The following is a 16,632-nucleotide window of genomic DNA, read 5'->3' as shown; positions in this document are numbered from 1 at the left end:
TGTTTATTGCAATTGAAGCAATTAAATATATTTGGATTTCCCTGTTTAATTCAATAACTGTCAATATTATGAATGGTTGTCTCTTGATAAGGACAAATATTCTATTGTCATGTATAGATTCCTAAATAATATAAAACTTCTATCTAAATTATAACCATCAATTAATTAGTATAAGAAGACAATTTTAAGTATTATTTGTATGATCTTCTCAGACCAATTCACTCTTATTAAAAAATATTAAATAATATATGCATGTATCAAGTGATAACTATAATTCATACAAGATGATGAAAAGTTATCTTTAAAGATTTTTATGGCCTCCAACCATCCGAAGGATAACTATAATAATGCTAATTTCTATTTTACTTTTTTCTGCTTACAATATGTTAATTTAACAGATATTTTGCTATTATTCTCAAAATTTGATGTATTTTAAGCTTTCAAATGTAATCACATGCACTAAAATCTTCAATAATTTAAACCATTCGATCAAGAATAAATTAATGGTTGATTGCATGCATGAATAATAATTGTTGTTTCTTGTCATATTGAAAAGAATGCAAATTAAATATGTATTAAAAATTCTGAGAGAAAAATATAAAATCATGGAAATAATTTAGCATTTAATATTGATAAATACTTGATGACTATGTTGTAACTGTTTTATAATTAAGCAGCCAAGCAATATACAATATATCTTAATGAAGAATTTTCATAAATTAATATTTAATAAATAAAATAAAAGACTGTCTTTCAATATTAAATAGTTTTAATTATGTAAAGAATATGTCACAAAGATTACATGCCTTAATTGTTATATTTTTTAAATAAATTTAACAGCAACAATTTTAATTTATTAAAAATGCTTATAAAGGTGTACAATTTTCGTGTATTTATTTTACCTCATAATTTAACATTAAAAGACTGTCTTACTTTAGTGGATTATTTTGATATTGAGTATCAAAATAATGAATTAATATTTATTTAATTTTCTAAATTTTATATGTATAAAGGTCAATACAGTAGAGCGTCGATTATCTGAAAGCCGATCAACCGAAAGCATTCCAGTCGGACTGTGTTGTGCTAAATCGAACGCTTTTGATACTAGATTAACTTCTAAAGTAGAATTTTTTTTTGTTTTTATATTTTTCAATATATTTATTTTGTTTGTACAAAATAAAGAAATAATTTTTAACGATACAATAGCCACAATTATTATTATAAAAATTTTCATTAGGCTTAACATCAACGAAAATTCAACATGAAGTGACATGCAATGGAGAAAAATTTCAACATGGGATATATTAATATACTATATTAATAATATTTTTTTTCGTACATAATCAGTTATCCAAAAAATCGATTTTCTGAACAACCCCAGTCCCCAATTGATTTGGATAATTGACGCTCTACTGCATTTAGAAATTAATTTAAGATATACAGTAACTTAATCTATTTATCTATAATGAAATATACTCTAAATTTTGAAATTAAAAAATTTTATTTAACATATTATAAATCAGAAGCATTCAACAATTTTCCAAAATAAGAAAATTCTGAGTAAAATCAATTCAAATTTCATATTTATTATGCTCAACAATTTTATATGAATATTTAAAAATCAATATTATTGTTTTATTCAGTAATTACTACAGGTTATCAACCATAATCATCTTGTTATAATTGAACATATGTTACTCACTTAATTAGCTTAATATTTAAAGTTTACAAATTAAAATTAATTGATACAAAAAATATTTGAAGGGTGGGAAAACCTGCTGAGGTTTGTAATGCTAATATGTTTCTTTTAAATCTTCCACAATTTCCAATTTTCAAAAATTCAAATTTTAGAAGATAAATTTTAATTAAGTTTTTTGATAATACATGTTAAATGAATATTAATTATTTTCATATTGATATAAAAAATAAATTATTAAAGACTTTTTTTAAATTTATCTTTAAACTTGTCAATAAATTCAACAACAGTATATATCAATAACTATTTAATTCTCTATTAAGGAGTTCAAATTATTATTAAGAAAGAGATAAAAGGTAACTATATGTTTAAAAATATATTCATTCATGTAATTATCAAGTTCAAACTCAGTTGTTTATTTGCAGCAATAGTTATTGTGGTTTTGTTGTTTAGACAAATGAATCCATTCAAATTGAATGCATTACATGTGACAAATTGTTATGGGCAAGCATTGTGCAACAAAGTAAGGACCTTTTCGTTGCACAATGTAAGAGCATTAAAATTTAACATATTTAAGAAATACTTAAATTTAAAATTTTAAATGAAAATTGCAGGTAGGTGCCACTTAATGACAAACCACATACATGATATATTATAAAAAAGCTGAAAAATTTGTAGCTACCCATACTTTCTCTATGTTTAGATACATAAATACTTATCATTGTGTTATAATCATATTACATGTAGTCTACATGAGTAGTAGATATAATGCCAAATAGGTTTATCTAAGTACACTCTATAATGTTTGCTTAATGACATATTTCTCAGAATATATTCCAGTCATTAAATGGCACATACCTGTAAGTTTTTAATCATGTCATCTAATTATAAAAATTTTCATATACATTTTGCTACATACATATTCCTAGATTCAAAATAAAATCCAAAAGTAAAATTTATTCTCATTATATCTAAATTAAATCTCAGAAATTTTTAATACTTTCAAATTAAAAGTTGCCAACAAAAAAAATTTAAAATAATTAAAACCTTAAACATTTTTTAAATAAAATCAATGAATGAATAATGATTTAAATATTCTTAAATTTATGATTCAAATCATTTATTCACTTCTAGAAAATTCATAAATTATAAATAAATGAATGAAGGAATAGAAAGATCTTACAACCATTAAAATAATGAATGGAATAGTATGAAAGTAAATTAATGAAAAACCTATATTTTCTATTCATTCATAAATAATGAATCTTTAAATTTTAATGGCTAACAGGATTAAAACTGTAAATATAAAAATTTTTAAATAAAAAAAAGAGGAATATTTACTATGGAATATGTAAATATTACTAGGAATATTTAAATATTTACTATGTTTATCTTCTTCATGCTGTCTTTCAAGAACTTTCATAGCAGACTGAATAGGATCATTACTTAATTCTTTCATCATTAATTCTTCTCGAGCAAATTCATAATCAATAGGCTGATCTGGAGTTTCTGCAGCAGACGGGGCTATAAAATGTAGCAATTTGAATGAGTTGTTTGCAAGTATAGTATTGAAGTATATAACATTTGTTAAGAAAGACCAAATAATCTAAATTGTTTAAATTAAAATTTATTGTAATCTGATACTCACTGTTTGCTTTTGGACAATTTACACGAAAGAAGTGATTATTACCCCACAGTACTCTATAACCATGTCGTAATTGTGTTTTATCAGTGATAATGGATCCATTTACACATGTCCTAAAATTCATTTTAAATGTTTAAAAATTATTATTATTAAAATTTTCTTCTAATATAAAGATTTACCAGTAATTGCTATTTACAAATTTATAATACAATGTAAAACCAATTAAAATATTAAAGATAAATTTAATTTTTAATACATTCCTCTTTAAATACATAAAAAGCCTACTATTAATATCATATTTTATATTTCATATAAATTGTAAAATGAATTTTATCTTATTCTGTCTTTTAATCTGTAGCATTATAATTTTATTATTTATCAATTATTTATTCATAAATGCTTATTAATAGATCCTATTATAATAAAATCTATTAATAAGTTAGATATATTATAAATTCTTATAAATATATTAGCTACTTTTTCTTAGATAAATTTCTTTATATCTATAAATAATATTTTTTGAAATTACTTCTTATTTTACAGTTTTGTAAATAATTAAATATACAGTATTTATTAGGTCTACCAGAAAGTTCTGTCCATTTTTAGAATAAAACAAAATAATAAATTTTTCATACCTTGAATAAACTTTATTGAATAATATAATTTCCATCATTGTTTATGACTTCTTGCCAGCGTAATGGCAATTTGTACATCCCATTTTTAAAAACTGCCTTAACCCTAGAGGCAAAAAATTGAACAGTGCTTGTCTGATATCTTCTTCGTTTTTGAACTTTTTGCCCTGCAAAAAATTTTGTAAGAACAGAAACAAGTGATAATCAGAGGGTGCTAGGTCCAGGGAGTATGGTGGATGTGACAGAATTTCCCAGCCTAGCTCTGTGAGTTTCTGACAAGTCCCCAAAACAGTATGTGGCCTGGCATTATCATGAAGCAGTATGATGTCCTTCCTATTGAACATCGCCAGCCTCTTTTCTTGGAGTGTTGTTTTTAAATTATCCAATTGCTGACAGTACCTTTCCGAATTTAGCTTTTCGTTCAGTTTTAACAGCTCAAAATGTATTGGTCCTCGAATGTCCCACCATATACACAATATTCTCTTACTCAGGCTCAATTTCCATTTAGAGGTGGATGGGCAGGTTTTCCGAATTCACAATATGTCCTTTTCCTTATGATGTTTTTATAGGTAATCCACTTTTCATCCCCAGTTATCATCTGGTCAAGAAGGGTTCGATTTTGTTCTGTACAAGCAGAGATGTGCATATGATGACTCAATCATTCAAATTCTTCTCACTTAACTCATGTGGCACCCATCTTGAATATTTCCACACCAATCCTGGTTTCCAAATATGTTCTGAAATGGTTTGTTGAGCTGAATCAAGCCTTCCCGCAATCTCGGATGTTGTCAAAAAAGGATTTTGCTCTAACATGATCTTGACAGTATCGTCGTCAATCAAAGATGGCCACCCAGAGTATGGCTTATCAGAAAGGTCGAAATCACCTATTTAAAATTTTTTGGTTAATGTTACCTTAGGTAGCCAAGATGGCGGCTCGTCTCTAATTCCAGCAAGGAAATAGTGGGATGCATGTTCTAACCTAACCTAACCTATTCTAATAAACTACCATAATTATTAGTAACCAAATTATTAGAATAGGTTAGGTTAGGTTAGAACGTGCGTCCCACTATTTCCTTGCTGGAATTAGAGACAAGCCGCCATCTTGGCTACCTAAGGTAACATTAACCGATTTTTGAACCATCTTTTGCATGTTCTATCAGAAACTGTACCTTCACCAAACACTTTCAATAAATTTCTACATGCTTCTGTAGCATTTCTTCCTTGTTGGAATTCGTACAAAATACAGTGGCGTAAATGAATTTTATCAGTATCCATGGGAACACGATCGCATCTCACTTAATACTAACATGAATCATCTTTGTTTTAGTTCATTTGCTAGGTCAGTATCTATACATTCAGTGATGAAAAGAGAGAGCCAAATATGCGTCAACTGAATATGCGCATACTTGTTGAAACTTATTGTAACTGGAACGGACAGAACTTTCCAGTAGAACCAATATTTACATACATACTATATATATATATATATATTATATTATTTGAATGTTTGGAAGTTTGCAGTGGCACATTAGAAAACACGGCATCCCTAGGCCTATAGTACCATTGCCTCCAATTTATTAGTGCCACTTTTACATGAAATTATTCTATTTTATAATTTTAACTTTGAAATAATTGTATTTTTGCAGATTTTTAAATATCAAAAGGGCAAAGGTCACTGCTATTAAAACCCATCATTAGAACTACCGCATTGTTCATGCAAAATATATTCCTGTATTAATACTATTCAGCTGAAATGTTTTATTTTGTCCCTGCTTACATTTTTAATTTGCACTAATTCCTTTATGAATGATTTCTACATAAAATTATTTTTTCATTATTTTATTGTTATTATTTTTAATTTTTACATCCCTAAGTCTGAGTCTAGTGGAGCAATGGGAGACCACAGGCTGTTTAGTTAACTTCTTTTAACTAAAAGAATTAAACAAAAACTATCTTACCGAGCACCTTCCATGGGTATTATGTAGATATCAGAATTTTCAATAACTATAATACAGTGTTCTGGCATAATGCCTAATCCACTGAGTTGAATATCTTGCTCAACTGGTGCATCAGGTCTACCAATTAATGTTTTATCCTGATATTAAAAAAAAAAAATGTATATTTTAATTATACAAATCTATTGATAAAAACACAAAATATTTGAAAAAATACTATTATGATATTACTTGATAAAATAAGACTCTCTACAATCAATAATCGGATATGCTTGACAGTGATATTTAGTGTTTGATCTTATTTAAAGATGACACGGGAAACGCCTGCGCATAAATTCCCTTTATTCGAACTCTTTATGTTACTGTTCGATTTTATATTTGAATATTATATTCTCAAATTAATTTGGAAGATCCAGCTTATTTAGAATTAAGAAAACTGAGGAAGAACCCAGAAGTGGTTATGAAAACATTTATTCTTTTTATTGCTTAGCCGTACTTTGCACCAGTTATTGGTTGTAGAGAGTCCTATTTTATCATTATCTCAGTGTGGTATGCAGATGTGTATTGTGACAATGTCACAATAATATTATTATTAAATATATAATAAACACAAAAAACGAGTAACAGTAATTTTATTTAATTTTCATTTTTTTTTTACAAGAACTTAATAAGATATGACTTATAAGAAAATGAAAGTAATGAAGCACTAGAGTAATAGCACATTTATAACCTGGCAATTAGTAAATTAATTGATTCATCAAGAGAAAAGAATTTTGATTATTCACTGATTTATGATTTTAAATACTTTCTCTTTTATTGAATTAAAAATTTTAATTAGTCTAAGATATGTGTGAAAAAATTGACATTTTTTTATGTAGTTTACTATCAACTTTCAATTAATCTCATTGCCAGGTTATAAATAACATAAATATAGCTGTAAATCTCTATAGAGCTCAAAAGCTTCTATTTATTATTTTGCTTTCTAGAAGCTTTATTTTTTTAGATCAGTTTATACTAATATAAAGAAACTTCTTTTTTATCAACATAATTTGGAAGAAATACATAAAATTTTTTTATAACTGCACTACCATTCAATTTGTAAGAAAGATATCTAAATATAAATTTAATTCAATAAATAATATATTTTAATTTTAATGATGTTATTAAACAGTATTAAAAAATACAAATAACAGTTTTTAAATATTTTTTGTGGAAATATAATCAAATATTTATTAAAAAAATTACAATATTACTGGCCAATAAGGTTAAAATTTCAGAATTAAATGAAAATAAAATTATTTTCTTAACTAAGCTTTAACTATTTCTTCTTAAAAGTATCAAAAGAACTAAAACTATATTTTAAATAAATACCTTTAAATAATATACAAGAAGTTCATTCAATGATGGATCTGCATTTAAATTAACCAAGTAATATTTATCTTTTTCCACTTTAATTCCTGAAGCTTGAACTGAAATTCCCATCTTTTCTAAGGCTTGTTGCCTTTCCTAAAATTCATTTTTAAATTTGTTAAAAACAAGATTCATAAATAAAATTATATGTATTAACAGAAAACATACCTGATGTATGATTTCAGTTCTATGCAACTTCTCTTCCCAAGTTTGTGACATTTCTTTCATTAATTTTTCGGATTCAACAAGACGTTCACTGATATCTTCTTGTTGCTACAGAAGATATTTATTAATATACACAATTTAATATATTTTGAATATTTTTTAGTATTATAACAGAACCACTTACTGTTGCATGTTTCAATTGATCACGTAACATTTCTACTTCCTTTCTTAATTCGCGAATAATACGAGCATTTGGATCTTCGTTGACGACAGCATGATTGACAATACGTTTAGCACGATCTGCATAACGTAATGTTGAGAGGGTTTCTTCATAATTATCGGCTGCAGGACTTATTGTTGCAACCATCACAGTTTTACTATTACCACCAAGATTGTCCTGAAATTTGTGTGTTATATTTATGCATAAACTACTTAATATTGTATATAATTAACTAAACAAAACAATTTACCTTTAGTAGCCATGTTAATACAGAATCTCTGTAAGGTACAAATTTATCTTTGGCCTTTCCTGAGGCTTGATCTGCTAATTTTGATATTACAAGACCAAGAGTTGTAAGTGATCTGTAAAAAAATATTTATTTATTAATTTAATTATTTATTAACCTGGATGAGTAGTATAGGATGTGAACCACCTCATGCAAAGTATTGTTTTTTTAATTTTTTCATTCTGTTTTTCTGGCAACATTAATTCTTTTCTGACTTTTCCTATCTAGCAGCAATAAACAAGTAGCAAATGTTACATGCACATGGAATAGTTTCATTTAGTGATCTGAGCTTGTTTGAGATGTATCACACTGCACAGTCTTTGTGTATAAATTTAAAAAAAAATTTTTTTTGATTTTTACCATTTTTTCAATTAGTAAGTAAAAATAATAACAAAGAGGTATATTTGTATTGATAATGAAAATACAACAAACGAATTGCTTTGACAGATTGAAAAAGACATCCCAGTCAACAGATGGGGAAAATAATTGATTTGTGCCCCAGTGAGAGAGATCACAAAACGAAAATGGTATTATGAAATGCAAGCAAGCATAATAACTGTAAAGATCACAGTATTATTATATGCAGATTGCAATGGAGATTAAAAACAACTGATGACAAAATATAAAGATCAGTCTTATTTCATTTTTTAGAAATGAATAAATTTTTGTTCTTTGTTATCTATTTCTTGTGTTTTGTACATAAAACAATTTATAACTATCATAAAACAGAAAAATAATAAACTTATTGGATTAAAAATAAAGCACAAATTCACATGGAGTGAATGACACACTCCATTCTACATGTGTTTTTTTCACATTTCTTTCATTATTTCACTGAAAATCTTCATTTTTTGTGAGTTATTTTTGTATATCTAATAAATAGCCAAAGCCACAGACGTAAGAAATAATAATTCTAAATTTTACAGGCTGTTTGGGATGGTCACACACTCTCATGCTCAGTGTACTTTTTAGATAGGGAAATTCAATATCACTATCAAAAATGGTTTTCTTTTTTTTATTTTTGTCAAATTTTGTACATGCAATGTAGACATAATGTAAGTACCATTTAAGTTATTTTGTCTAACACCTTACAATGAAAAAACACAACCTTTGTACTGTTAGTGTTTACATAAGGTTTGTTCCTTTACATTAGAGATAAAAAAATAAATGTTTGCTTCTTATTGCTTTTATTTTGTTTATTATAGTTGAAACATCCTGTTATAACATATCAGTAAATCAAAAATAAATAATTCTTTTGGGACAACAGAAAAACCATATTACTGTGTGGAATGGCACACATCCCACAGTACTCTTAGCAGTCAATTGTAGAGTGGTACTCATCTAAAATTAAAACTTAATTTTATTTAAAAATTTGAATAATCAAGGAATTTTAAAGATAGAAGAAAAAGCAAAAAAAAATTCAACTTCATATATTAGTTGTTAACCAGATAAAGAGACTTGTGCTGTTATTCTGTTTTTTTAAACTAATAATGTCAAACAAAACTTCAATATTATTCCTAGCATATGCATTAATTTATAGATAAAATGATTCGGTTCACAGGTAAGTGTAAATTCAAGCATCTCATCTTTAATAGAAATCTTTGTAGTTATTTTTACCTTTAAACTAAGATATCTTATCTTGTTACCTTAAGTATATACAGTACATATAATTAAAATAGGAGTTCTAAATTAATGTGCAATGAATAAATTAAACATTAATTTACTTCATAACATACATCCAATGGTGAAAATGCCATTAGGCAGATTCAAAGAGCTGTTAAACAATATAACAGACACAAATATATTAACTTTTCTATTGATATGGAATTTCTTTCAATATTTATTCTTTATTACTAAATTTAAAATTTGGTAATGCTGTAATGAACAAGAAATTACCACCCCCAAGCAAAACCTGATTAAAAATAAACAATAAAAGTAACAAACAATAACAAAGTAAGAAAATAAAAAATATGCAAGTATAAAAAGCCTGTATAAAAAGTTAAAAATGTTAAAATATTAGCATAAAAATATGTAAAACTTAAAAAAACAAACAATCTCTTTTTACAAAATTGCTTAAAAATTGCATAATTCAAGTAAAGTGTGTTCTTGAGCTCATTCATCAAGTGAATAGTTCAAACAAAACAAGAATGTTGTGTAATGCATAGTCAATGGCCTTTGAATACAAAATCTAAAAATGAATTTAACAGTTTTAGTCAAGATCAACAATTATTTTCTGAATAATCTTATCAAACTGCTTATTTATAAGCAGTAGTTATAATTTTCCATTATATTTCTAACAATAAAATAAAATTATTAAATTTTAATGAAAAAAAAATTAAATTTAGATTTAGTAATTATCTTATAAATCTAATTTAAAACTTTTAAAATTATAAATAATGTTGAATGTTTTGAATGTCAAAAGCATAGGTATCATCCATCATACTAATAGAATTGTTGAAACCATTCATTAATTTTACAGTTAATGAATATTTTAATCAACTTACTATATTAATGAAAGCATTTATTTTTTTAAAAAATCAAGTATGATGTATGTGTTAATTTTTGTCTAAAAGGGAAAGTTTAAGATCATTTATTAGTATTTTATCTTTGCAATTAAACCAAACAAGACAGCTTTATATCTGAAAAATATTTATAATTAATGATAAATACAGTTACCACTCATTTATTCTAATTACACACTTGAATTAACACTTAGTTTATAAATTAAGTATGCTTTGTTAAAGAAAGAAGTAAATGATTACAAAAGCATTCATTAATTTAAAAATTTATTTTATGAAATATGTCTTTAGTGCTAAAGTTTCAATTTTAAGATATCTGTTTTAATAAAATACAAACAGGATTATTTGATAAATAAAAATATATGAGCATCTTTCTCAACGAAAGATCTTAATTAAGAGATGCATTTAATCATGGGTGTCTACAGAGGGGGATAAATGAAACACTTGCCCTGGGATTGAGTAAAAAATTCCACAAATTATAATCATAAAAGTGATTGAGATATGTAACTTTACACCCTCAAACATGGGATGGATTTGACATTTTGTATTGATAAAATACTGTACAGTGTTCTATAATCTACTTGTTTAAAAGAAAATTCAAAAAATTAAATAATTAAATAAAAATTTATTGATGTGATCATTTGACTCCAAGTTTTGCCATACCCTGTAAAATTTTCTGTGGATGTCCATGCACTCAATAATACAAGAAAAAGAAGTAAAAAGTTTTAAAATAAGCACTTTAAATTTTTTATTTAAGGCTTTTTAAGATTAAAACTTCATTACAGATTGGAACATGCAGTTAATTGAATAGATTTTAAATTGAAATTAAGAACTACTGTATTTCTGCAAGTATTTTTTATGCTTTTTTGCCATTTCTTACTAATCAAAAGTCAATATGTGAAAAATATGTGTATTATTTTCAAAGGTAGACTATATCAGTATTTAGTCACTATTTATTCAATCTTTGGTGCAATGTAGGTCTCTGTAGAGAAAAACATTTTTTCTTCATAAATCTGACCCATCCTTGACTAGTCTTAAACTTGAGAGAAGAAATATTTTATGTCTAAGCAACACTGTGACCCCGTGATTGCAACATATCATGTGTTACAGATCAGCTGTCATTGTGTTTCTTCAACACACTGTTTCTTGAAGTTGGGGATACTTGGGACCACAAAATACTCCCATATTAGATCTTTCGTTGCTTAGAGTTTCTTTTTGTTTACACCAGTAGCAAACAAGTGTCTCACTAACACCGAATTTTCATTCGGCACCTCAATTTCTGTTCTGTTTCCAAAGCAGATTACTTTAATTTTATACTGTGTGGTAAAACTTATTTTTTCTTGCCATCTCACAAAGTTTCAACTAACATTACTCTGTATGACATTAAGAAACCTACTAAAGTGCTATAAAACATCACAGTTAACAACTGTCCTTATTCCCTACCCTCATAGTCTCCAGCAAGTACAAAGATACCATACTGTTAAGCCTATACTAGAGAATGATGGTTAACAAAGTGCCTATTTACCATAAAAATTCTTGCTGGCTGACTCATGTCCTATCTCCTACACTAAATAATTCAGTATAAGAAGTCTTGCATTTTTCACATGAAAAATACTCAAATATTTTGTTTTCTTTAAAAACATTTCTTAGAAATACAGGTGTGAAAAAATATGTGCGGAAATATGGTATATTTCTAAATTATTTAATTAAATTATAATTATTAATGTTAATAAGAGATGGTGCCTAACACCTCACTCTAGTACCAAATTATTTCATAATTAAAATAATACTATAGCCTTTATCTGGCCCGATATCTTATGGCATTGATGGCGTATAGGTTAGAATGTATCGGCTATTAATGTTATTGTTTATTTTTATAGAAACATGGTATGTAAAAATTTTCTATCATTAGTTCTGTGTAAATATGTAATATTTATTTATTTGTTGTACATAATTTATATTGTGATGAGTAATTATTGGGGATACTATAGATTACCACCTATGGAATTTCGGGTCTTTGAGTATATGTCTGAACTCAGGAGACCGAGACGAGTTCAATGATACCCTACTTTTGGACCGAAGACGAAAAATAATAGTTATCATACTTTTTTCCAGAGATCGCACGATGATAGGGAGTCGTGTCGCTCTCTCCACTAAGTCGGCCTCGCTATCACGATCGGGAGTCACGTAGCTTGCCATTAAAATTGCCTTTAGTAGACGTTTTCCCCCTTTTTTTTACTTTGTTCAAGAACTACCGTGAATCAATAACTAGTGATGTTTAGCACATGGCGACCTGCCGGCGGCTCCCCTCCGGGAGGTCAGTCGGGAGCACGAACAGTGGGAACGGCCGCCATGTTCGCTGTAATAAGTAACATTAACCGAAATGGCGATCGCGCGATGATCAGAAGTCGCGTCGCTCTCTCCGCTCTCGTATCGCATGTTTAACCCTACTGGAGATGACCATAGTCCGATGTCATGGTTTGCAGACTTTACCACAAGATGGTAGTACTAGCAACTATGGTGTCGTCTTCATGAGAGCATTAAAAAAGTATGGTAACTTAAAAAGTATGATAACTTTTTCATTATTCGTCTCCGGTCTAAAAATAGGGTACCGTTGAACTTGTCTCGGTCCCGACTTCAAATATATAATCAAAGTCCTGAAATTCCATACGTGGCAATCTATAGTACACCCTAATTATTTTATGCTAGACACCAACTAAGTGCCGAAATTCTATCAGGCTATATATGGCTAATTACTAAATAAATTACGTAACCAATTTGGCTCTAGAGGGAGGCGTTAGGCGCCATCTCTTATTAACTTTAATAATTATAATTATAATTAATTAATTATAATAACTGTCAATGGTTATAACCTTAACTTATACGTGCTAAGGGAGGAGATCGGACTGGAGGTCCAAATAGCATAACTGGCAACACATCTGCACAGTAAGCAGAAGGTGTGAGTTTGAGTCCTGCTCTGCGCCAATTTTTTCTTTCAGCAGTTCTAAATTATTTAAAATTAATTAATTAAAATTATAATTATTATAGTTAATAAGAGATGGTGCCTAACGCCTCCCTCTAGGGCTAAATTGGTTATGTAATTTATTTAGTAATTAGCCATATATAGCCCAATAGAATTTTGGCATTTGGTTGGTGTCTAGCTTATAATATATCGAGTCTAGCGATGTTATTTATATATATTATGCAATTATTTTATTGTGACATAGTCATAATGGACTTAAGTTTAGTAGTGTCTTGCCCCTGTATATCATACTTCTCCATTAGCAATAAAGTCATGCCAGTCATCTATCTAAATCTGTGCAGGGGAAAATTTTTGAAGTGAAATAACACGACTTTTGACCAAAAGTGGAAGTTTGTATACAGTTAATTGGGCCCTCCTGCCTCTAAGGTTTCATATCTAGTTTTGACTTTCATCTACTTAACACCATTCTCAAGATTAAGGAAGGAAAGACTGACAGACAGCAGAACAGACAACAGTGGAAATTTATAGGTCTACAATTTTTTCAAATTGCAGCCCAATGAATATTCTTACATATAGATCTTAATTTCAATTTAAAATCTGTTTGATTAACTGTATTTTCCAATCTGTAATGAAGTTTTAATCTGAAAAATCCTTTTAAAAAAGTGAGTGTTTATTTTAAAACTTTTTAATCTTGTTTTTTTTTTGTATCATCAATAAACTGTGTATTCCTTGATTAGGATAATTTGAAAAAATATTCAGTTTTGAAACTACTCAATTGTTGTCAAGGTAAAAACAAATAATAATAATTTTTCATTTTTGCTGACAGCAAAATAAAGAAACAAAGATAATATATTGTGTTTTAATTTTAGAAAATTTTTTTGGATATTTGAAAACTTGAAATAGTAATATAATAAATAATAGAATAAATGTTTAATCAAACAACTGTACCTAATAGATTTAAATAAAATAACTATATCTTATTCAGTTGGACATTTATCTTTATTTATTGAAAGAAGAACTATTAACTGTATAGATAATAAATTGTAAACATTTATTAATAGTATTTTATGTTGCACAACTTTTGAATAAGTATTTAACATATATCACTTTAAAAAACAACAATCTTTATACTTCATATTTCACTTGTAAAAAGTCATTAATATATATAGAACTATATAAGATATTGTCTTTATCATATTAGGTGATCCACAGTATTTCTCTAAAAAGTAGGTCATTCTCAATCAATAAAGTAGAACATAATTTATGGATAATTCTATTTTTTGCCTCATAACAGAATGACCATTTATTCTGTAAGATACATTGTCCTTCATTTAAACATTGTACAGGATTTGTTCTGTCTTATTTCATAATTTCTGTACTTTTAATGATTGCGTTCCATTCATATAAATAACATCAATAAAATATTTGTTTACTGATGAAGAAATAATGAAAATTTATATAGTGAAGAGTTTAATCATCAGGAAATATACTATATTAAATTAATAACAACAATAATTAAAATTTATTTTTATATTCAAATTTAATATTTTATTGTACAAAGCTTTATTTTTCTATTGGCAATTAAATTTAATTATTAATAAAAATTATTATTATGGAAATAATAGTTTCTTTTCATACAATATAAGCTATTATAATTTTTATATTTGTTATTCTTTTACTTTGTTTAAATTGGGCATACTTTTCTTTTCAATAATAGATTTAGAAAAATCTTTTGTTTAAGTAATAACACTATAAAAAGAAAGGTAAAATAAAAATTGTAAGTTTATTATCTAAGTTACTAATTGAAATTATTGTTCTAAACTTTTTTTTTTGTTTTTTGCTTGAAATAGTTTCATTTCCTTTTGATCACTGAAATATCTCAATATTTTTATATATTCATTTTAAGAAATTTGTCTTTAATACAAATAGCATGAAGAAACAAAAGTAAGGAAGCATTAATAAAATTATTCATAAGTAAAAATTTATTTCAATTCATTTCAAGTATTTGAAAAACAAAACTGAATAAAAATAAAATTTATCATTTGTTATCATAACTTTATTAAAAATATAATATTATATATATATATATATATATATATATATATATATATATAATATGTTTTGGTAAATTTTGATTTCTAAATTAATAATACACACTTCAGAAAGGAAAGAAAAAGAAACCAACACACACCTTAAAGCTGGTGTACAACAGTAATCAAATTCTGCATATGGAACAGTAGTGAAAAAAAAAATTCATTACAATATCAAAGCAGAAGGCTACATCATTGAAGAACAGTTTCATCACAAATGTTGTCTAGTGTGCATCAAACAATGTCATAGATAGATTTAAAACTTACAATGTTGCAAGTTTTAAATCTATCTTTGACATTGTTTGATTTGCTTTAATTACCAGACTAAGTTTGCCACTTTCTGACTTGTAACATTTGCAATAAAACCTGGTGTTCAATGATGTAACCTTGTGCAGTGATGTTATAATAAATTTTTTATTTTTCACTGTCACTTCATATGCAGAACTTGATTACCACTGCATGCTAGCTTTAAGCTGCATCAACTTTTCTGTAAAAGAATGTATATGAAGTTCAATGTTATTTCTGAAGTGAAAAGTATTATTTATAACTCAAACAATTTTGATTTACATTGAATTTAGTTTCAGAAGATCCATAATGAATCAAACTAGAAATTATTCTAAATATTTTTAAAAATTGTGCAGTAATAAATATTTTATTTTATAAAAGAATACATCAAATTAGACATTAATTATTAACATCTATTTATATATAAAAACAAAAATTAAAAATAGAAGTAGAAGAAAAACAAAAATGTTAGAAAAAGAAATTTCATAGTAAAAAACATTTAATATATTATGCAAATTAAAGACATTAAATATAATAAAAATAATTCTTTAATTTCATAGTTTTTAGTAATTAATTTATAATTTGATATATTATTTGTAAAATGAATTGTTTGTTACTGTAAATTTATAAGTGTTTAGCATTGTGTCTTTTTTCTTTGCATTGAATTTTCCAAAGCTAAACTTTATTGTTATTGAAAATATTTTCAGTTTAATACAAGAAACCTTTTCAAACTGATATTTGTTGCA

The 16,632-nt window shown here is 26.5% G+C and overlaps 1 protein-coding gene across 6 annotated transcripts in view; it reads right to left on the bottom strand.

The window, feature by feature from the left end:
• The window catches only part of Khc-73 (Kinesin heavy chain 73), a 121,245-nt gene that overhangs the window by 24,552 nt on the left and 80,061 nt on the right, over positions 1-16,632 (bottom strand). For all 6 annotated transcript variants that reach the window (XM_067283727.1, XM_067283728.1, XM_067283731.1 and 3 more), the window contains exons 9-15: positions 7,974-8,085; positions 7,688-7,900; positions 7,507-7,611; positions 7,300-7,434; positions 5,932-6,068; positions 3,345-3,454; positions 3,080-3,220 (exon numbers count right to left, since the gene is read on the bottom strand). In XM_067283727.1, the coding sequence (XP_067139828.1) occupies positions 3,080-3,220; positions 3,345-3,454; positions 5,932-6,068; positions 7,300-7,434; positions 7,507-7,611; positions 7,688-7,900; positions 7,974-8,085 (953 nt within the window). The remainder of the gene's footprint in view (positions 1-3,079; positions 3,221-3,344; positions 3,455-5,931; positions 6,069-7,299; positions 7,435-7,506; positions 7,612-7,687; positions 7,901-7,973; positions 8,086-16,632) is intronic.

Source organism: Centruroides vittatus, unplaced genomic scaffold (assembly GCF_030686945.1).
Source record: "Centruroides vittatus isolate TY-2023 unplaced genomic scaffold, ASM3068694v2 scaffold_1015, whole genome shotgun sequence".
NCBI lineage: Eukaryota > Metazoa > Arthropoda > Arachnida > Scorpiones > Buthidae > Centruroides > Centruroides vittatus.
This window is presented reverse-complemented; position numbering and strand designations above follow the sequence as displayed.